This window comes from Meleagris gallopavo, chromosome 5 (assembly GCF_000146605.3).
Source record: "Meleagris gallopavo isolate NT-WF06-2002-E0010 breed Aviagen turkey brand Nicholas breeding stock chromosome 5, Turkey_5.1, whole genome shotgun sequence".
Classification (NCBI taxonomy): Eukaryota; Metazoa; Chordata; class Aves; order Galliformes; family Phasianidae; genus Meleagris; species Meleagris gallopavo.
The window spans coordinates 24100159-24125837 of NC_015015.2; the positions used below are offsets into that span (position 1 = coordinate 24100159).

Here is a 25679-nt window from a genome sequence, read left to right on the forward strand (position 1 = left end):
ATCACCAATGACACGAGAGAAGAGGCCGACCCCCAGCTCACTGCAACCTCCCTTCAGGAAGTTCTAGAGAGCAATGAGGTCTCCCCTGAGCCTCCTCTTCTCCAGGCTGAACATTCCCAGCTCCTTCAGCCTCTCCTCATAAGGCCTGTGTTCCAGACCCCTCACCAGCTTTGTTGCCCTCCTTTGAACCTGTTCCAGGGCCTCAATGTCTTTCTTGCAGTGAGGGGCCCAAAACTGCACGCAGTACTCGAGGTGCGGCCTCACTAGTGCTGAGTACAGGGGAACAATCACCTCTCTGCTCCTGCTGGCAACACTGTTTCTGATGCAAGCCAGGATGCCCAGCATCAATCAATACCCCCAGGTCCATTTCCTCTACGCAGTCCTCCAGCCACACCGCCCCAAGCCTGTAGCGTCGCCTAGGGTTGTTGTAGCCGAAGTGCAGGACCCGGCATTTGGTCTTGTTGAACCATTGCTTCAGCCCAGCTCTCCAGCCTGTCCAGATCCCTCTCCATGGCCTCGCTACCCCCAGGCAGATCCACACTTCCAGTCAATTTGGTGTCATCTGCGAATTTACTGAGGGTGATCTTACTGCACAACAGAAAGGGTATAAAGTGCATGTGAGCAGTTACAATAGCTTACTTAATGGGCAATAATTAGTTAGATTTTGGTAACTTGAAAAGCATTCAATTTTTCACAGTATGGTGTAGCTTTGGAGCCTGAAGGTTCTTGTGACTGAACTTCCATGACTGAAGCTGGTAGATAAACAGCAGAGCTGTAGGTATTTCTTTGTAATGCCTTTTATGACTGTGCTGCATGTTTTTGCTGCCGATAAACATTTTGGCAGTGGGCTGCAGCAGTCAGTTACTTTGGAAGCATTGCTTGGCTTAACATAATTTTTATTAGTTTGAAGTTTTTTTTTACAAATAATGAAAGGATAAAGCTGGGTTCTATCCAATCCCAAATTTACAAAGGTCTGAAAGAGTTGTATCTAAATATGTCTCTAAGATGGATATTAGACACGCTGCTGAGATGCTGAAGTAGAAGCAAAGGATCAAATGAATGTGAAACATTTGGCTGAAAGTAACTAACAGAACCAAGATGGAAAATACGATCACGTATCACCTGGATATGATTTTCAAGGCCAGAACTACTGCAGCAGCTACATCACGTTCTCTTCACCAGAACTTCACTAAGTCAACTGGTCACGGTGTGAAAACCAGAAACACTAAGAGCCATCAAGAAGGGAAAACACTAAAGTAGAGTCACTTCAGGTAGTATGAAAATGGTTATGTTTTCAAGCATCATAAACCTTTTCAAGGCATTTTGGGAACACTGAATTCCTGCACTGGGCAAAATCTTACAGTGTCATGGCTCCTGACCTAGAAGCTGAGAAAAGTAGTGGTTTATAGGCAGTTAACTTTTACTGCTCTTTTGTGAATCTTGTTTTTTTCTTGTTTACTAACTTTTCTAACTCCCACCAAGTCCTAGGCTGCGAAAAAAAACAAGTCTAAAAAGTTTGCTTAGTGGAATATTTTTCCTTTTAATCTAAACGTTACAGAAAGTATTCTTTTCCTTTCCTTTCCTTATTCCTAGTGTTTTTCTTTCCACAAACCAATCAAAAGATTTACATTGATCTGTCTTGCACTCTACTCTGGAGCACCATTAGTAGCATTAACACTAGAACTTATAAACATTATATGAATGGACTCTGTAACCTGATGCTGTGCTGGCTTGTAAAGAGCTTATAAAGAGATGCTAGGCCCCTAAGTGTGTTTATTTCTAAGGAAAATAACACCTTAACTAAATAAATGTTACTTTCTGTCATTAAGCTTCAATCTTGATGCCTGTTGCTCTTTTCCTGTTGTCTCCTACAAAAATAGCTGCAAATACCTCTGTCCCAAGCTCTTGCCTGTATCAGTGTATGCTCAGTATTTTCTGCTCCATCTCTTTGTATTCCACCTGTACAAAACTCTACAGCTGACAACAAAACTTGTTTGACGAAATCCCACATTTTTCATTCCGTCTGCAAGTCTGAAGAGATCTAACCTAAGTTTCTGTTACGGGTGTTGGTACTGTTACTCAAAGTATACACATGTGGCTGTAGAGATACATTAATACCTCTACATTATAGGAAGCATTTTTATCCTTCGAGAAGCAAGGGGAAAGAGAGACAACTTAAAGCTGCTTCTTCCGAGCATGCCTGTGTTTGTGACTTTGGTCTGCAGATCTTACCTCTAGAAGAGAGGTGAGGGTTTGGTCTCCAATACCTTCAGTCTTTGGCTTCTATGGTGAGGTGGTCTTGGCTTTGTGAAATTTTCTCCAGATTCAGATGAGTTAATTTCATGGGGAATCTATTGTCTCATGGGGAATCTATTGTCTCATATGATGTGCTAGTCACTTCAAACCCATCAGGCAACCCAATAATGTCTTGTATTTCTCATTCCCTATCAAGTCGGTCATGCCATATCACAGAATTGTAGGGGTTGGAGGGGACCTCTCATGTAGTTCAACCCCCCTCCCTTGACTCTTCCGCATGTTGGTAAAACAATTACAGAAAACAGTACTTTTCCATCTTTTGTGTTGGATCTTTCCCATATTTTCTGTTTATTTAGAAATTCAGAAGGGGAAAAGAAGCTGTGTTTCTCAAATACGTGTTTGCAATTCCAGATAAGCTATACACCCAGAATAAAATGCTATAGCTTAACATATGTTCAACTGTGCTGTTTTGGCAGTTTTACAAAGTACGTTTGATCTCTGTTCATAATTTAGCTTGCTTGTGACCTGAGCAATATTTAGGTGTATACAAATTTAACATTTTCCCCAAGTCTGTGGCCCACATAAGGTGTTTCCTCAGAAAGTTCCAAAGCCAAATCAAGCAGACTCCTAGAGAACTAGAAGTTGATTTCGGTCAAGTTGAAAGGAATAGCATCCTGACCATATCTTAATTGCAGACCCTGTATAATCAATACTGTGTGAAAGACAAGATCTGTAAATGTGGATCATTTACTTCAAGATTCTCTAAGCCTTTTCAGGTCAGCTCTGACAGCAATCAACATGTTGTTACTGTTAAAACTTAGAACTATTTTCCAGTATATTAAAGCTACTCTTGTGAACGTAACTATTGTCCTCCTGAATTCACAGGTGAGGGAAAGATAAATGGACAGCTCAGAAAAACTGTGTAAGAATACTGAGAAAGTTGGCATAGGAAGCAGGAACAGATCTCAGTGCTGCTTTTCTTGTTTTTCTCTCCCATATCCCTGTCTGCGTTCATAGGATTTTTATTCCCCCTAGGTATTCATTACATTCCAACATAAGCTTTTCAACCACACCAAGTAGAGCAGAAAATACATTTCAAATGGAATTGACACACATCTTCCCAATAGAGAACTTTCCCAAAATGTTTAGCAACTCACCATGCTGAGCAGCAGAAACTGGCAAACCATGTTAATCAATTCTGCTTTATAAAAGCAAACAAGGTGGGGAGGAAGTAATGAGACCCTGAAACATCTGTTTGGGGACTTAGAATCCCCTTAGAAGGTTTTGAGCTCTGCCTTAAAGAAACACACTCCAAAAAATTACAGCCAACTGTGGGAACTTTTTCTAGCTCCTTACAAAAATTAATTATATAAATATTAGTCCATAAAAAATAAATTCCCTCTGCCCTCTTCTCCACTATTGCTTCTGGTTTAAAGGTGTAATCTTACCTGACATTACAAACATTCTTTCAGCAAAGAGATGCTACATCAGATCCATCCCAGTTGTGCTAAAGGAGGAAAAACAGTCGACTGTTACAAAGCTGGGTAATCATAGTTACAATACAAATAAACTTAGAACAGATTAGGAATGTTGTCATTATAGTGAAATACACATTCGCATACTACTCACAAAGTTGCATATTAAAAGACTGCATAAAACACTTTCCACTTCATGATCAGCACTGCTTATAGCAGTAGTTTTCTCAAGCTGTTGTCTCATATGAAAATGATATTTGGAATCTGTATTCTTACTGCATTTCAATTACTTCAGTTTGCTGATCTGGTCACTTTTCATTCTCAATTTATATTTTATTTTCTTTCCAAGTCTCATGCTGGTGAGCTGTGTATAATATGGTTTTCTTAAGAAATGGGGCAGGAATAAAGGAATATTTTTTTTTCTTAGAATGTGGTGCTTGCTTTATTTACTGTCTTTTTGATATTTTAAGGGTTCAGATGTAACTTATTCTAATGTGTTCATTTAATTCTTCTGCTCTTACAGCCGGACATAATATTTGTTTTGAACTGTGTTCTTGGTCAGACTATCAGGCTGTTACCCAGCTACTAAGCCTTACCAAGGGAAGAGAGAGAGAGAAGTGATTCTGTTCTGGAGTGAAACTGCTTTGCATTTTCTCTGGATGATGAGTTGCAGAGAGAATTGCAATGTTTTGGACACGCTCCTCTATCTCCTTAGTAAAATTTTGAAATCATCTGTTGCAGTACGTTTGCATGTTTATGTCTTCTCGTGATAAAGACAGTGCTCAAGAGTGCGCTTCTCCCTTTTCCTGTCCGATTTGTTGTTGCTGTTTTTTAAAATTGGAACATGGATTTATTTATTTTTTTTCTTTTTAAATATTTACCAAAACTATTCTGAAGAACCTGTTTTACAGACTCCTCACAGAGCAGGGCACTGGGGCCACTATCCTGGCCAGAGATTTTTTTGCATTTTCCCTCTTTCTTCTTATTATCTTTCTTCTGCACCGCTCTCTAGCTGAGGAATGCTGCAGCACAAATTATACAAGCAGGTATCACTCCTTGTCTTCTATTAAAAGGCAGCAGCCTGCATAAAGAAACACACAAATGACCTATAATTATAGTTAAAACTATAGTTTTCTTATATCTTCAAGTCTGTATCTCCAAAAGCTTGGTATTCCTTCAGTAATATAATACTCTAAATAATAATATTCTCAGATCACATGCCTAAAACTGGCCTTTTGTAGAGTCTTTTTGCAGTTTAAGAAATATGTAACAGTAAAATAGCATTTGCCCAACTTTGTACATTTTTTTCCCTTCAGTTATTGCATTCTGCTCTGTTTTCTTCTAATTGCTTTACCATCTAGATACAAATGTTGATACTGAACCATAGGGAGATTTTAAATTAAATTACTTTCTGGACACTTCAAGGTGCTGGAGTTTCCTGAAGAAAAATCAGGTGGAAAAATGTCACGTCTCTTGGGCCAAAACACTTGAACTATTTTTATTGGCAATGCGTATTTCCTTTTGGGTTGGAAGTGATCCTTCAGGATCATTTGATGATTCTAGGCATTTTAAAAATATGTTTTTATCTCTAATAGAAAATAAGAGAAGTCAGCGTTTTCAATTCTGAAACCCTCTTTTTCTTCAAACATTTGTGTCTTATGTGGAAACTGGGATAAGATTTAAACTTACCGTACAGGGCTGGAGAATGACTTCTCTGTGAAACCCCGTGTACCTGGGTACAAGGAAATTACACGCTTCATTTCAGCATGCATTTTACACTTCCTTTGTTGCGAATTAGCCCAGATGAATGTTTGTTATTAACTAGCAAAGGGCATGGACTGTTATGAAAGATCTTGATATATATCTTTATAATTTTTTTGGCAGTTTAGGGGATTTATTAATTTGATGTAGATCATGAATACTAAAATTCTCCAGTTGATCTAGTTAAAAAGTGACTTAAGTTCCACCCTTTATGCTCCATACCTTTATTAGGCTGCTTAGCTGCACTGTGGATCCCTCTGCTTTGGAAAAATTGAGTATAACAGTAACTTCTTTTCAATGGTCAAACAGCTTTTGATGTTTTTTCAAGAGGAAAACTAATGATAAGAATGTGAAAGTGACTGATTTCTTCTTTGAGGATTTGCAAGGTTTTTCATTCTTATTAATCAATTGCAAAGTAATGCTGTTGCTTCCTTTTGTTGGCCATAAGTCTTCTTGTACATGGAAGTGGAATTGAGTTTGAAGTCTTCTGGCTCTACAGAAATATCCTAGTAGGAGTAAGCATGCCTCCTAATTTAATTTCCACCTGACTTGTTGACTACATTGAGCAGATTGTATGCGTCAAGCCTGAACTGATTATTATGTGCTGGATCTGTTCAGTAGGAAATTTTATTCTCTTTGCAGGCAAGGTGGTTCTGGGAAGCATATTTTCGATCGATGAAAGCAATTGCTCTTGCTACTCTTCAGATTATCAATGATAGAATTTATCCATATGCTGCCATTTCGTACGAAGAGTGGAATGATCCCCCAGCTGTGGTAAGTAAATTCATTTGATTCACTCATAAAACAAATGACTTTTTCTTCCTCATATAAGAGGTATGTGGTATGAGACTTGGTAATAATTCTGTGTGTGTGTTTGTGTATGCATTGTGTTGGTAACTCCAACAGATGAAGTTAATATATTTTTATGACAACTGGCAAAATAACTAGCAGTTTGTTTTATGTCTTGGCTGTGAAATATGAACTTTGGCTATTGCACTCCAAATTGCATGGTTGATTATTTATTTATTTATGTATTTATTTATTTATTTTCCATGCATGCGTACACACATGTATTTCTTTCGCATTTAGAGTGAGTTTAGAGCTCCTAAGATTGAATAACTGCCATGGAAATAGTCAGTGGAAGTACTGAAGATCTTAATTTGCAAGAGTTTTTAACGTAATTCTGCTGAAATAGCTGATTAGTCTTACGCCTGCAATTTTCTCCGTGTTTTTTTTCTACATAATTTCTCTCAAACAGAAACTGGTGATCAAAGTTTTGTTGGGGTGTTGGTTGTGGGGTTTTGTTTTTGTTTTTTTTGTTTTTGTTTTTGTTTGTATGTTTTAAATATTTCACTGGTTGAACCTCCCTCTGCTAAGAACAAATGCTGGAGAATTAATTAACCTTCTGCACCAGGCAGCTGGTTCTGATTTTTTACCATATAAAGACTGCAGATGATTTTCACTCATAATCAGTTAATTTTCTCCATGTCAAAATATAAAAAAATAGTTTTGTGTTAGTAATAAAAACAAACTTGTTAACTGTCTCTCTTTATGACAGGTTAGAGAGAGTCTCTCTGGAAGCTGTGTAGGAGTGCTCAGGAGTAGCGTGTTTTACTTCGGACTCCTCAGGCTGATTGAGTGTGAACAGTTGTTACCAAGGGCTAGAAGTCAAATTTCTGCTGCCTAGCCAAAGGCATTGGTCTGCTTTTGTCACTGACTTGAGAACAAATGTGACAATTGCCAGTTCTTAAGCAACAAATTAGCTGCAGAAGAAGAATGTGTTCTATAAATGGGGAGTCAAAGTATCTTAACACCTTCAGATTATGCTATCAGGTCAAACATCGTGAAGCTTCTAGTAAAATGAAGAGAATATCCTTAGGGAGGCTTTAAAAGGAATACAAAAACCTCTTACGGTTCTCTTCTGTTCTAGAAACCGTTCAATTTCTGGAGAAGTTATACTTGTGTCTGGGCAACAAGCAGGCTTTTTCAATCCTTCTTAAATACATACTTTGAAAAAAGACATTCATACTTAGTTTTTCAACATAGAGGTTTTCTTAGGCAGGTTTATTGCCACAGACAGAGCAACGTGTAGAGCAGAGCACTGAAGCTGTGGTGGAACACGTAACAGCAGTGTCATGCTAGGGCAGCACAGGGAGTAAGCAGGAATGTTTTATCAATATGCAATGGCTAAGAAAAGTTAGAGGGCTGACTGCAATTAGACAGGCTGGAATTTGTCCAGCATATTGGAGTTTAACACCTCGTATCACGAGTCTTGTGCCATGCATGGTCAGTTCCTTCGTGATTTTATGTCTTAGTTGAAAGAATTTTATATTTATCCTAGTCTATGAAAATTGCTTAATATGTGCATGAATACTTTTCTCGCTTCAATATGAAACAGAACCATCATAAAAAAGTTCCTTTATGGGCTGCGTAAACTCCATATTAGCCAGCAGCACAGAGTGCCTGTGACCCTTTCTCACAGGGTCAGTTAAAGAAAATAGAATTCAGATCGGGAATGGTTCAAATGCAGTTAAATTTGTAGAACAGAAGTACACAACCCTGTGATATCTTTAACTGTGTTTTTTGATAGCTGCTCTGAGCATGCATGAAAATTTCATTTTATCAGGCTCTTTTTGTGGTGGTTTTCTTTTTTTAGCCAACTAATGCCGTTGGGTCTTGAACCACGTTCTTTCCGTGGAATTGAATAACTGGAGCCTTTTCCAGCCTATTTTTGAGATTATTTTTTAGTTGAATATATTATGTTTATCTCTTTGAGGTGAGAATGTATTGCAGTGTATGTATAAATCTATAAAGGTGTATATTCTCTGGGACTCTAAATTCAGGCAGTTTGGAAGGTCATGATATATACAATATCTGCCAGTAAACTTAATAAGTTGTGGAGATCTTGTAGAACATTTTAGAAAATAATTGTGGTATTCAATTGTCAAAATTCTGCTCATTGCAGAAAAAAGGATCTACTTGAGCCCAAGTGTGTTTCTCATCTAAATTTGTGCCTAATGTGGACTCATAGCACTGTTGTAATCTCTAGTTAGTCTGGATGAAAAATGATTGTTGGAAAGCGGGTACATGTGTACTTTTGGGGTAGTCGAAGATGTTAACTGTATTCTCAAACTCTAATAAGAAGACAAAATAACTAAAGATGACTTGAATGTGTTCCTTATTTGCAAGAAAACTGCCATATTCATCTCTAGATAAACTCCAAGACTGAAACATTTAAAGAGAAGTTATTTCACATTGGCCGCAGGGTCAGGATATAGGTAACTGTTGAAGCACCTGCATGTTAACGTTAATATCACAGTGAAATGTGCAAGTAACTCAGTGCCAAAAATTCTTGTGTTATTGGCCAGAACTGTACCTCCAGAACTTGTCATTTATTTTTTCCCTTTGAACTAGGCTGGCTCAGTATGCAGTTCTCTAGCTCTCCTTGTTGTTCACCATGGTGTTGTGGTTAGTAAGGATTAAATGTAGTGCTTGTATGTATTCTCTTGTTCCCATTACATGGTTTAGATAGGAATAGAATGCAGAGTTGCAGAAAGAGTGTGTAAAAGCTGTCGGCAGATTAGCAGGAGGTGCAGAGGGTGCAATCACAATTTTAATGCAACAGGCTTGCTTCAGTTAGAGGTTCCTCTAATCAGTACACGGCTGTTAACGGAGCTCAAAGCAATAAGGTTTTGAAAATGACAGCATAGTTTTGGTTATGAAATATTTAGACGAAATGGCTTGTATTAATTGTCACGTGTGCTTAATTGCTAGGAGAATGACTGCTTTCTAGCAGAAAGAGTCCTGAAAACTAATGGAGAGCTAGAGCTCAGTAAAATGCCTTCGTTGTTATTTATTTTGCTGCACGTTTGTTCCAACTGCTTCAGATGTAAAATAAAGCAGTGAAAGCATTTCTGCTTTAGAGTAGCTCATAACTGTCCAAGGTATGTATTATGCTCTGTATTTTGTTGAGCTGTTGCAAACTCATGATTTTGCCTGTTTTAAGATTCGTCATCTAATTTCAGTCTATTTCCTATGATTTTATATATTACTGACCTTTTATTGTTTTTATTCTAGTGCAGTAGAATTAAGCCTATTTTGAGTTAGCCTGTAAGTATGATAGACAAACGGTTCTCGGGGGGCCTGATATACTTGATTAGGTCTGGAACTACAGTAGCTATAAAGATGAAGCTGTGCATCATTCACAAAGGGCTGCCTCAAGTTTGACATTGTTTGCAAAGTAGGACTGTTAAGAACTTGCAACTGCTTTCTGAAGACTTTCTCTTTGCTTTACCTTGACTGATGACTGGTATCAGGAATTAGAACATCCACAAATGTAATAATCATTACATTCTCTTTTCAACAAAATTACATTGGTGTTTTTATCTGAGGGGATGGCTGTTAACTTGGACAGTCAGCATGAAAGTGATGTTCATGCATTTAAAATCAATGAGCCATGCTCATAGCTAGGTCTGCGTGTAAGTTTACCCGCAGATGATCATCCTTTCTCAGCACAAAGAAACACCAGCCCACCACCTTGTATTGAATCTGTAGTCATCCAAACACTCCAAACTGCTCTAGGCAGATACTGTTACCAAAAGAAGCAGTCCTGCATTCTTCCACATTTGGATGATGATTTCTTCTCCCTGTGCTACCACCTTCTTGAATTTTCCAAATCACTTGTGGTGAATTAACTGAAATCTGTTTCGTTCTGTAAAACTTACCCAGCAAAATAAAAGAAAGATGGGGAGGAACAAAGGAGGGAGTGGGTGTCTGGAAGGCTGCTTTTTTTGGCACCAGTTCGGCTTATATTGGCTCAAAATGTTAGTGAGACTGTTGCTTGAGAATCTTCACCACCGTGTGGGCACAGCAGCAGTGCACGAGGGTGTTTTTCTAGCAGAAGGGGATATAAGGTACACAGAAGATAAATGCATGTGCGGTTAATTGCATACTTAATACATTGAGTGAGCAATGGGATCCAAACAGTTTTACGTGTTCATATCATTTGACTGAAGGCTGATGTCCTTTTCTAAAGAAAAGTGGATGATTTTCTTACTTGTAGTTTCCTACTCATACTGTTGAGGAAGTGGAAGAGCAGTGTATAAGTGTATAACGTGCTGATACATAATGAAATACTAGTTTCAATAGCAATACACTATGTTTTTGCCTTCTAGTGAGGAGAGGGCAAGTGGTGTTTTGTATTGGTTGGTCCAGCCATTATCCATTGGGTAGCAGCAATCTATTATGTTCAAACAAGCCAAAAAATGGCGACTTATATGCTGTTCATTCTGATTGTTACCAATTTGGGCTGGATTAGAACTAATGATGTGGATTTGAGACATGATCTGTTATCTTCAACTAAGAACTTTGTTGTGCACTAATGGGAGTAAATTACTTTTTCACTTCACAAACTAGCTATTTGTGATTATTTAAATTCTCCTTTTACTGTACTTCATAACTTCCTAGCATACATGGATTTCTGGAAAATGGATCAGATGAGTTTTTTCCAGTTTTTATTTAGTTGCTTTTGCTGAAATTCTTTTAAGCCTGTTTATAACATAGGCCTATAAAACATTAGGTTTTGTTTGTAAGTGGCTGCCTTTGAGTTTTGACCTTGGGTGATATAGATCGGACTTTAATAAATCACTTGAGAATATCACCATGCTTCACATACTATTAAACATACTAGATTTAGTTTTTCCCAGTGAGACAGGAAACAGAACCATTGTTTGGCTTAAACTAAAACAAATAGACAAGTTAACTTTGTGCAACAAATGCCATTCCTTTAGCAAATCCTACGCTGGATGTTCATTTGTGGGCTCTGTCCAATTACCAGGCAGATCACACTTTCTAAATGATAAAACTATTTTTAAGCTCTTTGACCAGTATGTTATAGTTCATCTCCAGATGATGCCAATATTATAGTTGTACTAACATCCTAGTATCACTTGTCATCTTCACAACATTAACCAAATATTAATATACACTTTTATAAAACTTATTTACCTGTAAGTGAGAAATGCCCAGGGTGCCATCCAACCTGGCCTTGAACACCTCCAGGTATGGAGAATCCACAGCTCTCTGGGCAGCCTGTGCCAGCACTTCACCCCCCTCTGAGTTAAAGAATTTCTTCCAAACGTCTTATCTAAATTTCCCTTATTTTAATTAAGGATTATTCTCTCTTGTATTATTATTATTAAATCGTGTAAAAAGTCTCTCTACTGTTTATAAGCTCCCTTTGAGTACTGGAAGGCCACAGTGAGGTCTCCCTGGAGCTGCTTTTTCTCCAGGCTGAACAAGCCTAACTCCCTCAACCTTTCTTCAAAGGAGAGATGCTCCAGCCCTCTAATCATCTTTGTCACCCTTTGATTCTTCAACTTGCCTGCCTTATTGAAAGCATGAATGCAAACTTTATTCTTGATAATTCTTGTCACTGAAAATGTATTCCTTTAGCACATTATTACAATTAAAGTGTTGAAGAAATGAACCTGAAGTTAAGTTTTTATGTCAGAAGATGTGTTCAGCCAATAGATTCAGTGTCAGAAGGGCTCAGACAGTTGATAAAATTTAAGCAGCTAAACAAAAAATGATGCTGAATAACTTAGCATTATAGTCGCATGATATATTTTGGCATTTGTAATCTGTGATTCAGACGGTATCACATTTCATCACTCAAGTAGGAATAGATAGGAACTCCTGTGTGCCTCATAGCTGAAATGGTTTTGGGGAAGGTTTGTAATCTTCATCAGAATGTGAAATGTTGGGCATGCAACTTGACTTGTGATTCTGCGGAGCATAAGTGCTGTGGTTGGCTCCAGAGAAGGAGAGAGGTTAATTCCTTTGGTTTTGCCCTATGACCACTCGAGGATGGGAAGCATGATGAAATACTTTCTCAAAGTATTCAATAAAAGCTTATCATGAATAATTGGAGAAAAATAGAATAAATCAAGGCCTTTTTGGTCTAGTGATTCATAATTGAAACCACATTGAGGTTAGGATTGATAGTCTGAACAACCCAGCTGAAAAAGCCTTACATCAGCATGGGATGCATCTCTGCTTTACTTAGATGTATAGACAGACTACTTAGCTATTGTATAAGTTCAGCATTCTATTGCCATTACCTCTGTGCTTTTAACTGAGAATTGTAGTCATTCAAGCTGTATGATTTCTATAATATGTTGACTAAAACAAGAACTAAATGTGGTTATTGAAAATAAAATACGTAGGGAGGAAAACCCACTGTCTTGTTCATGGTCACAGTGAAATTTCATTCTAAACTGCTGTTGCTGATTTTTCCCACTAAAAGATGTCTGGGAAGTTCTTGCTTTATTTCTAAGATACAAGTATGCATGCACAACTGCAGTAGCCTGAATCCTTCCTTGTAATACTTATCCATGCCTGAAATCTCCTCTCTCCCCAGCATTAAGCCATCTCAGAGTTCTTGCTGTTATTCAGGTCCCACCACTTTGGCTGTTCATGTGATCTGCAAAGGGCTGTCAAACCTAAGTGACATGAAATTACTCTAAGGAAGCTGGTGTTTGAACTTGATCTGTTTTGCCCATAAAAATGATTCACAGCAAACAACCTATTAATCTTAGATTCATTATCCTGGCTCCTCTAATTATATTAGCTGGGAGGGCAAGAGTGAAGGATTGTCTTATCCATAGTTGAATGTCAGCACTTTGTCAAGGAGAGGTGATGGATAATCAGTCCAATGCTGCTGCTTGCTCTTCTTTCTGAGAGTGAAAGTTCCTATGAATTTCCATCATGAGTGTTAATAAAGAGGGGTCTGGAGCAAATGTTTTTTCACCCTTGGTTTCTTGATCAACGACTAGGAAAACCCATCCCTGTGTCATTATCCATTTCATACTTTGCTGCCATAATGGAGATTTAATTAGATTGCTGTTGAATTAATTGCCTGCATGGTTTGCTTTTCCCAAAGAGAAATCTGGAAGACTTTAGTAAATTATGGAGGCTTGAATTTGCCCGATTTCCTGCAGAAAGCGGGGTCAATAGGTCTCAGACTGTAGACACACTCTTCAGGCAGGCAGCAGGGGGTTGGCTCTTAATGGCACTTGAGAGATGCTTAATTGCCTTTTTGAAATGTTTTTCTCAAATGAGAAGCTTGGTTCTCCCATCCATTAATGTGGGTCCACAGGCTTTTCCTTTCCATCATCCTGTAGTAGATGCAAAAACACCTGAAATGTTGTCTTATTTTTCCGAAGTTATAAACAGCAGGGGAATATGTTTGTGCCTTTCTGAAAGTAGTAAAAGTAGGAATTTAAATATACATAAAATACAGGTTTTTAAGAGAAATTATGATAATTTCTGTAGGCTACATGTACATGTGCATCTTTAATTTTTCTTTGAGTAACTAAAATAGTCTTAGAACAATATAAACAGTATAGTCCTTTTCAAGGGATATTATAGCAAGTAATTTTGTAGGAGATGCTGTGGTCACAGAAAAAGTGGGGGCTGTTAATTTAAGTGGCAATACTCACCCCGTAAGTAATAAATACAGCATAGATTGCTTTACCAGTTACTTCTCCTTGTAGGGCAGAAACATAAGATTTTCTTGGCAGCCTGCTGACTATGAAATTAAACCTCTGCTACAAGTATTAATGAAAAGAGGTTCCTGAATGTTGTTTCAAAGAGCTTCTCAACATGCAAGGATCATTTTGGGGTGGTGGTTGGTTGTGTGGAAATGAATCTGTAAAGCTTTAATGAGATGGATTGTGCTCTATTAACATTTTGATTGTGACTTGCTGTAGGAATTTTTGAAACTAGAATAAAATCAGACACTCAGCTCACTTGTATAACTAGCATCCAAAATTTGTCTCTGCATGTATCCATTGTTAAAACAATGAATATGTATATGCTGAGTTACTGAATGTAGTACTCTGCTATCACAGGTAGCCATGTCCCTTTCGTGAACTGAAGTTGAATATAGTTGTTACTATTTCTCTTACATCTGTGGGCTAAAAACTGCATTTTTTCCATTAGGAACCTCAGCAACACTGTATACCAAATGCTACTTGCACGAAACATGATAAAGGACGTCCGTAGCTGTGGACTAATCTGTCTTTCCAGCTGTTTTGGGAAGTGTAGTAATTGATATTACTCCTAATGACAGATTCTTGCCTGGAACATGTCCTCAGACCATCATAGATAAAACAGGGTGCTAATATTCTGCTTAAAGTAAAATCGCTTTTCTATCTCATGTATTTATCCTCCTTTCCATGCTGATGTGTATGTAGAAGTAAATAGTATTCACGTATTTTTTTTTCCCTTTGTTAAAATGGTCAAAAATGCTATGATCTGTTTAAGCAAAATAGGCTCAGTTCTCCCTGTCCTCCTAGTTGGAAAACATTCTAGTTAGAAATGTCTTACTGAGTATGAGGAGGGTGACTGTAGAATGTGTAAAGAAAAGCAGCCCAAAGACAAAATCAGAACACGAAAAATTGCAATATTTATTGATTTGTTACAAATCATTAAAAAAAAAAAACAAACGCAAAACCTTGTTTTCCTCCTAATAAAAGCAGACTTATGAGTTTTAGCTGGAGATCCTCACAAGGTTTCTGTAACCTGCAGGCAGTTACTGGCTGCTTATGAGGGTTCATAGTTTTTACAGGCTGGCGTTCAGAACTTCCCTGCAAAACAGCATTGCTCAGTTTCTGCTTTCCCAACTCTGCTTTTCACCTCATCCCAAAAGGTCTTATTTTTCCCTTTGCTTCTCTCTCTGACCCTTGGTATCTGCTTGGAACGTCAGCTGGAATGGAAAAGTTGAGACTAGAACACCGACGCTTTCATTCCTGTTGAGCAGTCCCTTCACTGCTTCCTCCCCTGCGTTGTTGGTTCCAAATGAGGTTGGCACACGCAGTGAGAATTTCACTGTCTTGTCTCTTGCCAGTTGAGCTGGCTTCCTTATGCTGGCAGTGTATTGAAATAAGACCTTTAAAGTCTTGAGAGGGATGCCCTAGTTAAAATTCAGGAGGGGTAAATAACTCTCTGAAATTCATCTTTGTATCTCATGCCTTTTTTTTTTTTTTTTAACTAGAATAGGTTTTCTCACCCCATTTAACAAACCGAATTTTGTGGGAGCTAGCACATTATTCTTCCTAGTGTCTGCTTTGGTGTTTTTTTGGTCCTTGATTCCCATTTTGTATCAGGTATATGTTTTTTGCTTTTTTTTTCTTTTTCATTTCTGAAGCTGTATGGCTGATTAGGTTTCTGTTTGTTTAATGAGTTCTGACTGTAAATATAACTGTTTGAAATAGTGAGTAGTAAATGAGAATTGATTCTTGGTGTCTGAGTTCAACATTTACCTTAGTTTTCCTTCTCCACAGATCTGTCTGCCTCTTCCACTTGATTTTCCTTAAAACCCCTCCAGTATGCAATGTTTCAGATAGGCAAAAATGAAAAGTGAATTAACAAAGAAGCTGGAATGGAAGTTTTGAGAAATCGTTGAATTCACTTCTGCTGAAATTAGAGAATTATTCTGTCTGCTCTGAGCCTACTTCACCTCTGACACTTGAATGCTGGCCATGTGAATTACTCCTTGCTGTAATACTTGTTTTTATTTGAATTATTTTATTGTTTTCCTTCACAGAAATGGAGCAGCGTGAGCAATCCACTTTTTCTTCCACTAATCCCACCACAGTCCCAAGGATTCACAGCAATTGTTCTGACTTATGACAGGGTGGAGAGTCTTTTCCGAGTCATCACCGAGGTGTCCAAAGTGCCCAGTCTGTCCAAGCTGCTTGTTGTCTGGAACAACCAGAACAAGAATCCACCTGAAGGTAAGACTTGGTGCTAGGTGTAGTGGAGGAAAATGAAATTGGGAGTAACATGCTTCAAAAACTATTCTGTAGTTACTTTCAAAACAATAAACCGAGATTTTTGTGACGACGCTTTTGAAAGTGAAATGAGAAGGGCCAAAGTAGATGAAAAGAAACATTCCAGTTGTTCTACTGCCAGCTTAATGTCAAAGGTAACATGAAGTAGTTGCAGAGACATTGGCTGTCCTTACCTTTGTTTTGGAGAGAGGTAAAAGAAACTCATCTTTGTTTTGTCAATGCTTGATTTTTATTTCTCTGTAGAAAGACATACTTGATTTAAATGTTTTTGTTTCCAATATGATACTGTGTTTCTCTTTGCACAACAGAATCTGATGGAACTCCAACTTTGTAATTCGTGTTTATTTTAAAATGAGGGTACATTCACAGACCTTTATTTTTGGCTCATTGCTATGTAGGGTGACCTTCATAAGTTCTAAACATTGGTACTAAGGACATGAGCATTACTGTGGGCAGTTAGTCTTCTTTTCTCATTCTTAATGAAAGCCTGTATCTACAGTACTTGTAAATGAGGTTGTTTCCTGTATGTCATATCTCTGAATTGGTCATTCTCATCTGAAAATGTAGGTATATTTTTCTGGGAGAATAAATGCTTTCTTCTAGGAATATGTGTTCAAAAATGCTAACTTTGGTGCTGTAGAACTTTGTGTATTCATCTGTCTTCTGGAGCAAATGAAGCCTGTTAGGACTCCTTGCTTTGTAACTGTATTTGCAGAAGCTTCAGTTGCTGCAGTTTTCCACTCTTCAGAGTTAGGTATTTGGCATAGTGGTAAGATGCAGTGCAAAAATTAATCCCTGACCACTTGTCTCAATCTGCCATGCTCTGACAGCTACTCTGGAGCCAAGCTATTGCAACCCTCCACTTGGCTCATTTGCCATTTTGGCATCTTGTTACAGTTCAAAGCAAGTAGCTTTATTGTTTGCTTTGAAAAGCATTCTGTAATACTGCTGTTCTAAACATCTCAGAATTTAGTGGTTTATAAAATGCTTTGCAAACTTTTGAAGTGAGAAGTGCTGCGTATATATTGATGCTGGAATTTTTGCAGTTAGAAGTTTTTCTCTGAAAGTTAAAATGCTTAATGTTACACTCATTCAGTTATGTAAGCTGTGAGCGAACATCTACTGAGTGCAGGTGGATTTGACCCAAATGGATTGTTTCCATGTTTTGCTTTGAGTGAAGAGGAAAGTAGAAGAGTAGGAGAATTGAAACAAATAAAACGTTGGCAAGATTTTTCTGTTAAATCATTCACATTAATCTTGAACTTAGAAATTCTTGAGAATTGAAGTGTTTAACTTTTTCTATCTTAATTATTATGAAGCCATAAACTAGCTTCAGAAAAAACTGCTGTTGCCTCTAAGCATAAACTTGCCGTTGAATGCCCAGGAAGTTGTGCCCTTATATTAGACTAAGCATTGCATCGAAGTAAATAACCATTTGTTTCAGTGCTCCATGTCTCCTTATTGCTGTTATAACCATTATTATCTTGGGCTATGGCTGAGGAGAGGTCAGTTTGATTAAATTAACTTGTTTCATTTCAGATCCATGCAGGGCATTCCACTTGGCTCTTCAGCCAGTCTCTCCTTCAGTCTGTCTATTAGTGATTCTAATCCATGGACTTCAAAGCTTCTGCTGTTTATAGCCTGTTAAAGCCAGGAAGTTTCTGATGGATTAAGGCAAGGAATGAGTTTGAAGTTTGTAATGTGCACCACTGTCACTGATAAAGTCTAGTTTATTACCCTACAGTAGTATCTGCGCTTTTTTGGCCATTTTCTTTTAATTGATTATAGTAAAGCTGAGGTGCTTAACCTCCTCAAGCACCAAGAGCTGTGTTTCCTGATCATTTACATATACAGGACGTTTCTGTACAGCAGCAAGTCTTGGCTTGTGGCACTGCAACACTTTGTGATTTGTTTTTGTTCCAAGTATACAAGAGGGAGGGCTGAGTGGATGACATCAAGGTTGTCTTTAGCACTGATCATAGGCAGTGAATTGTGAATTGGATTTGAGTCTCTTGAAATGGAGCTGGCGTAGTGCAGCACAAATATGACATGGGCTGCTCCTTTGTCATCACAGGAATAATTGAAAATGACACCAGTTACACTAGATATTTTTATCAGGACAGTATGTGTTGTAAACAGAGAGAATCTGTCCCTGGGAACTGAGATTTTCAAACACCTGCAGATTCTAGAATTCATGTTGATTTTTAATTTTTTAAAAATGAATACTTACATGCTTGTTATAATGCCTTTATGTAAGCAAGATTCAGTGAATACAGAACTTAAGAAGAAAAGAGAATTAAAATGTTGTGCAAAATTTAAGAAGCTACTCCCCTCAAGAAATGGATAATTCTCTTCAATATTTAGTAAATTTTGAGTTAAGAGGTACATTTGTCAGTAAAGCAGGAGTGTGGGATCTACATAAAGCATACGCTTTTCAGATCTGATCGTGTCAGGGGCTAATGCAGCTCTGATATGGCTGACAAGCTGGCAAACTCTTTATCACATTGCCTGATGTAAGGAACAGAGGTCAACTGATAAATTGAATACTTGACTGGAAAATTTCACCCAGAAGTGCTAAGTTGGAGAAAAAGTGTGCACGTATGTACATGTGTACACACATACATGGGCAAGCAATCTAAAGAGTGATTTTCCCCTTGTCCTACGAATTTGTGACGATGACTCCTAAGTTGAAATGTTTAAGAGCTTCATGTGCACGTCTGAGCTCACAACTATACATTTGCTTTATAATTAATGAGAAGAAGAAACAAAACCACCTCCATCTAGTCTGCATGACATATTTATTTTACAGTGAAATAAAGCATCCTTGCAGAAGTACCCTTTTGTTTTCACTGAGTCTGAAGGAAATTTAAGGTGACCGGTACAAACTTGAATGACTGGTCTTTAGCCACTTAGCTGTCTGTTCTGAATCCAGTTTGTTTTTCCGTGTGGTCACCTGAACGCAATGAGGAACACATATCTTGTCTCTCAAGATTTTTGAGACCTAAGTTAGTGAGCACTGAATAACACTGAATAACAGTGCTTCAGTTCTCAGGCATATAGTTCCTAGGGCTGGACACTGACCAGATGCAAACGTTCTACCTGTTCAGTGGGAGAAACTCTTTTTTTTTACTGTGCCTCAGTTTCCTTGGCTGTAAAATGAATACAACAATATTGTTTTCCATAAAACACTGAGATCTGTATTAAAAACTGCTGTGTAAGAAACATTATTCATGGCATTATTATTAAGAAGATGCTGAAATCTGTAATTGTAATCTACTTTTAAATCAAAATCAAGAAGTAGAGGAAATTGCTTTCTGTAAGATTTTCATCTTTAGGGCATTAGAACCTTCAGGGCATTAATAAAAATCTATTTTAACTGCTTATTCCCATTTTGCAGCTTTAGAAACTGAGGTCACAGAGGTGACATCTTCACCATCACCCAACTTAAGAACAATGAAGAGATTCAGGAAGGTCTTGTGATTAAGTCTTTCTTTTGCTTGGTAGAACACACTCCCTTCCCATGCTTTCTATCTGAGAGAGATATGTAGACATGGATGTGAGTGAAGAGGTGGAAGCTTTACTGTGTATTTTCAGGTAATTGCTCGATGTGTACGCCAAAATAGGACCATTGTGCTTTGGGTGAGACTGGAAATCAAGGGTCTAATTTTATGTTTGGACTCAAAATATGAGTGGTATCCTAGGAGAAGAAAAAAAGCTTCAGCAGAGGCATGTATGAGCAATGCAGGTGTCTTGTGGAGGCATCTCTAACTTTTCACAGAGCCAGTGGTAAAAATGTTGGATCTAATGTATGAAACAGCAGAGAGGAAGTATCGCATATGATAATAATTTTAATCCAGAATTTTAGTGCTTTACGGAACAAATTTGCTAATCTTAAGTGTTTTCTAAAAGTAGGGGGATGTGATCTCTGTTCTGTGTCTTTGGCTGAGTTTTGTGTATATACTCACCCATATGGATTGTACAAGAAGTCTGTTAACCCAGCCATAACATCCCATGACTCCATGTATAATATTAATAAAAAAAAAAAGCTTTGAAATACTATAGGAAAAATGATTTTCTCTCACTCACTCTGCATCCAATATAATAAACATTGTGGTCCAAGTGTCTGCTGCTGTGAATATTTGTGTAGACAGGATGTTTTTTTATTTTCTCAATTCAGCCAAATACTTTTGCCCTTTCATTTGAATTTGTCTAAATTACTAGTTCTGATGTTCAAGAAAATAGTCTGTGATAGTAATTTCCACTAACATTTCATCATGTGTTTCACGTTTCAGACAGTTGAAGAAATCATCTTGTCTACCACATAAACGGCATATAAATGCATTAAAGTTAATAAATGCACGATAAGCTAGAAATCATGTGTTACAGTTTGATTCCTTGTTAGGTTCATTTTTATCAAAATAAAAAGTATATTTTAAAGAATGTGTATTTTCTGCATAGTTCTATAAGCAGAGTTTCCTGGACCTAAGTTGTTGATAAACTCAGAATAAGATATAGACTTTATATTATCACAGTAACCATGTTTTTCTTTTGGTTCGATAGTACTGATAGACAACACTGATATAAACCATTGGGGATAAAGATCCTGAGTGTCCTATAGATCATTGTATCTTAAGGGGAAAAAAAAAAAAGAAGCCTTAAATGGCAGCTTTTATCCTACTGTGCCTCTAATGCTGGGCACTGGTAGGAATATTCTATTGAACTTCTTTTTAGGCTTTGAATTAATTTGTCTTCTTCACAAAGTACTTAATGTCATTTTCTTTGATTAGCTAGAGAACTACTTGAGGACTGTTCTAGTCTTCTATGAATCATTTAAGTTTTTTTTTTCTTGAAGGAAGTCCAGAAATTTAGTTTTAACAAAACCAGCAGAGGCTCTCAGTAATGTCCTAGAAACCAATAATCTGTTCCTTATAATGAGAGGAATTCTGCACATTACTGTAAACCAACACAGAAACTGTGATGTTGGTAGGAAGCAACTTTTTTGGAGTGGTTCATTCTAAGTCTAAGCAGTTGAACTACCTGGACAGACTTTCAGTAAGCCATTGCTGAAGGAATGCTGGTAAATAGTTGTAACATGCTGCTAATTCTGACAATTTTTTGAAACTTTAGATACCAGCTAAGTTCTGTCCGTAAGTCCAGACTGGAAAACATCCTTCATTAGGCTTTCTTCATCTGCTTCAAGTGGTTGAATTCTCATAGACTACTGTAAGCCGATTAGAATTATTATGCACTGAAAGATCTTGTGAAAGATCAGATGTAAGAGTTGAGCATCTGAGCAATTGCAGATACATACAAAGAAGCATGTCTAAAGATGTTTTCTGACAGTTTTTTAATTGATTTTTGTCTACTTTGCACAACTACTGGAAAGGTTTTTCCTTTTTGCAGTTCCCAGAGGACTACTTAGGAGCTGTGGGAAATCTGAGCTGTGTATGAACTAATACTCTGGTGCCATGTAATCTGCAGTCATGAGATTCTCCTGGCTGTTCTTACTGAGAAAATAAAACAGAGCATGTTAGCATGAACATCTTTTTTTTTGTATGAGCGTCTTTATGCGAGTCATCAAAACGCCATTGTTTTACCCAATAAGTGCTTCTTTTTAAATTTTAGTTTGTCAAATTGCTCTTACTTCTGACAAGTGTTGAATTTTCTACTTGGAGCTTTACTTTGAGCTTTTTACTTAGTGCTTTTTACTATGTTCTATTTCCAGCTCCTCCTTACTATCCCTATCTGCTCCTTCCAACTGGAAATGCAACAAACCACCTTCATTTAAATATTGCTTGCTATTTTTGAACGCGAGTGTCCCAAAAATATTATTTAACTCTTTACAATAGCTGACTCTTGTTCCCTATGTTGAACGTTGAAAATAGAAATAGATAGTCCCTAAAAATTAGAGCAAGTAATTTCTTATGCAGACACTCTTATTTTTCTCTGGATAAGATAGAAAATAACACATGTACTGCTAAAAGACTTACCAGTTTCTCAAAAGTGAGGAATCAGTAAATGATGCTGTTTAACAACATGATCTTGCCATCACTCTTTGAAGAGAGGTAATACTCTAGATGGAAATATCACTGTCTGTTATTTTTTTAGGATCTCCCTCTCCTATATATTATTTAACAATTCCTTCTTAGCTGAGAAACAGGTCTGGATTTGAGAACAGTGATTCATTATTACATATAAGCATTTTGCAAGCCTGTGTACATTTTCGTTACAGACATCTGATGGCAAGATGGTAAACCTAGAGAGACATGGAAAAGGAAACTTTTGCTTAGGTGGAGAGAAAATTGCCTCTCATAACTGTCATCCCTTCTATTTGCTATGTCTTTCATGTAACTGAAAACTGTAGAAAAATACATATTTAGAGTATTTTTAAATTATCATTTTTATGTATTTATTGCTGCTCTTCGTTATTAATCGAACATAATTACAGCACTTCTTTCTTGGAGTAGTGGAGGTAAACATTGATTTTAATCCTATAGTTTGTGGAAACCATCTTGAAATCATGCTTGAAAAATTTGCTGTGAGATGCGGAGTTACAGGACTTAATGGCAGAACTGTGGGCTGGCCAGAACTGCAGTCATGTTGCTAGGGATTGTAAGCCTATTAGAAGTGGAAGCTGCATTTGGAAAAATTTGGAAAGTGCTGATTTTGTTTTCAGAAGACCACATGCTGTTTTCTGTGGTAGCTTCTGCAGTCAGTAGATCAGTAGTCTTGAATGGTGCAAACTGCCAAGAATGCCCAGAGTCTTGTTGCCAAAGAGCAAGTGTAAGTATTATTTGAACACTAGTCTGTCATAATTATTTCAGTGTGATGCACAACAGGAGGTGCCTGTCGTTCTTTTCAGTCTCCACGTATAGATAAACTTCGTATACTCCAGGGAGCTCTGTTTTAATGTTTACCTCTGTCTTCTGCTGTATTCACAGAAAGCCCTCGCTAAATTTAAAAGAGGTAAGAGTATTTCCCAGTGCAAACTGGCATTTTTACTTCTGTATGCTTTAAGGTCTTCATACCGCCTTGTAATGTGTCATCTGTCTTTTCCATCACTTCTCATCTTGGGCTTCTTTTGTCTTTGTCATACTCTGTTAAGTGATACTGCGCCCACTTACAATAAGAATTAAAGCACAGACTTTTACTTAGGTTATATTAAAGCCTACTAAAATGAGAATTTCTCCCATATGTGTTTTGCTAGTGCTCAGGTTTCTCAGGACGCTGCCTTTCCAAGCAGGATCTCAAAGTTAAAAGCGTGGTGTTAGACCCTGCCTCAGACTTCTTATGCCTCATTCCTCCTGTGTGTACAAAGGAGAAGTACACTCACCTTTTGTTGTCTTTTAAGATAATTATAGACAATTTTAACCTTCCTGATGGATTCAGAAACTTTGGCTTCTGAAGAAACTGTTGTCTTTTTATTGATTACATACTTACATTGGAGTTCCTGTAGCAGTGCTAATTTTGAACCAGAAATACTTTGTATCTCTGAGTGAAGCCTGCTATCCTTTGTGATGATCCTTTTTCTTCAGGTACTCAGTATAGTGGCAACCCAAGTTATTTTGTGTCTTGACATCTCCCATATGCATCCAACTCTGGAAGTACAGCAACATTTAGTATCTGATCAGCCTCTAGGCAGCAAGTAGTTTTGACCCTTTCTTTCTTTTTGCATACTGCAGGGTAATTGATACCTTAATGTATTCCCCGGAGTTGCTCCAAAATGCTAGTATTTTCTGTTCATTTCAGTTCAAATTTGAGCACTTTGTATTATGTTTCTCAAAGCACAACTGTTTTAGAGTAACTTACCTCATTTTGAGAATTGGTCATTTTGAGAGACTTTCCAAGACCTTGGTAAATCATGTGGATTTAACAGGATTTGCTGACATCTGAGATGCGTGCCAAATACAGTTATATTATACCTTCACTTTTTTCTTTTCTCTTTTTCTTCTTTTGCCATATTTTTATGCAAGTGGTGTAACCATTAGTAAGTTATCAAACAGCTGATTTTCCAAAGAGCTTAAAGTTTAAAATGTTGTTGCTTGCTTGATATTCTGAATTACTGTTTCCCATTCTTAGTAGCTTTTTGGTTTTAATTTTTGTTTCACAGTATTCTTGCACTGAAATAAGATCTTTGTTGCAGTTTGGTTGTCATTTTTTTTTTTTCCATATGTGTAGAAAGCACAAGAGGAAGAAAACAACCCCAAATTAAAAAATAATTAGCATTTATAAAAGGTAAACGTTGTTGATATTTATAAATAAATATGTACATATGTATACATGGTTATAACAGCTCTGATTGCTCCTGAAACACCAGCAGGGGAATCTCGTGGGGATATCGCAAGCTACTTAAAATTCTTCTGTACCAATACACACTTGATAATTGGATAATTACTGGCAATTAGCCTAAGGTCTTTAAGCAATTAGCTTAAGGTCTACCGAGTTTGAGGTGTGATGTATGTCTTTGTAAGGCACTGTCTAGCAGATATGTCTGCTTGCATTTTGTATGGCAAACCAGTAAGAAAGCAATGTTCTGTTTCTAGAGGGAAAATACACAAGTAAAACTCAACAAGAGGCTGCATGCATGTCAGGTAGAAGCCATGGTCTACATAACCGCCCAGATAAAGGTAGATTTTATGGTCACTTTTTGAGTCTCACAGGAATAACCTCAGAGTAGGAAACTGAACAAAAATATTGCTGTTAAATATCAGTCTATTTCTTCTCTTCTGGCCACCCACATGGGCCAATCCTTCCTTCTAAAAAAAAAACTCCGAAAAAAACAGACTTTTGAAGACTCTTGTTGTGGTTTGGAAAGAGGATTTTGTTTTCCTAGAGAAGTAGTTCTTGAAGGTCTTGAAGGAGCATGTAGCTCTGTGTTTTATTGGAGAGTACTGGGGGAGCAGTTATGTCCGAGGGATTCGCTGGCAATGAGAGTGTGGACACTTCGCTCCTTGGTAGTTGTACGTGTTGGAATGAAACAGCTCTTGTTCTTCTCTAGAAATGACTGTCTGTCTGTCTTCCTGATGACAGTGGAAAGAGGGCGAACCTTTTTGGGACACAGAACTGATTCTGGGTCGTTATGGAATTGGAAGTATCTGTTTGTAACTCATTTATTTTCGGTGTTTCCTGTTTAATTCTTCAGATCATTCTTCTAAGAACTTTTCCAGAAGCAGATTTGGTTTTTTTTAATTGCCCTCCACTCTTGCCCCAACATTTCCTACTATTTACCCATCTACACATACAAGAGCTACATCAGTCTATTTTTCCCTAGGATCACTCTGAGAACCTAACCTCTTAATTCTTTTCAGTAGCTACTTTTGGAGGGAAAAAA

General features: G+C 37.5%; 1 protein-coding gene across 1 annotated transcript in view; it reads left to right on the forward strand.

Moving 5' to 3' along the window:
• The window catches only part of LOC100545109 (exostosin-2), a 43886-nt gene extending 27563 nt beyond the window's left edge, over positions 1-16323 (forward strand). Inside the window, exons 8-9 of the mRNA XM_010711396.1 lie at positions 6135-6266; positions 16102-16323. Of these exons, the coding sequence (XP_010709698.1) occupies positions 6135-6266; positions 16102-16308 (339 nt within the window). The 3' untranslated portion in view covers positions 16309-16323. The remainder of the gene's footprint in view (positions 1-6134; positions 6267-16101) is intronic.
• The last annotated feature ends 9356 nt before the right edge of the window (positions 16324-25679 follow it).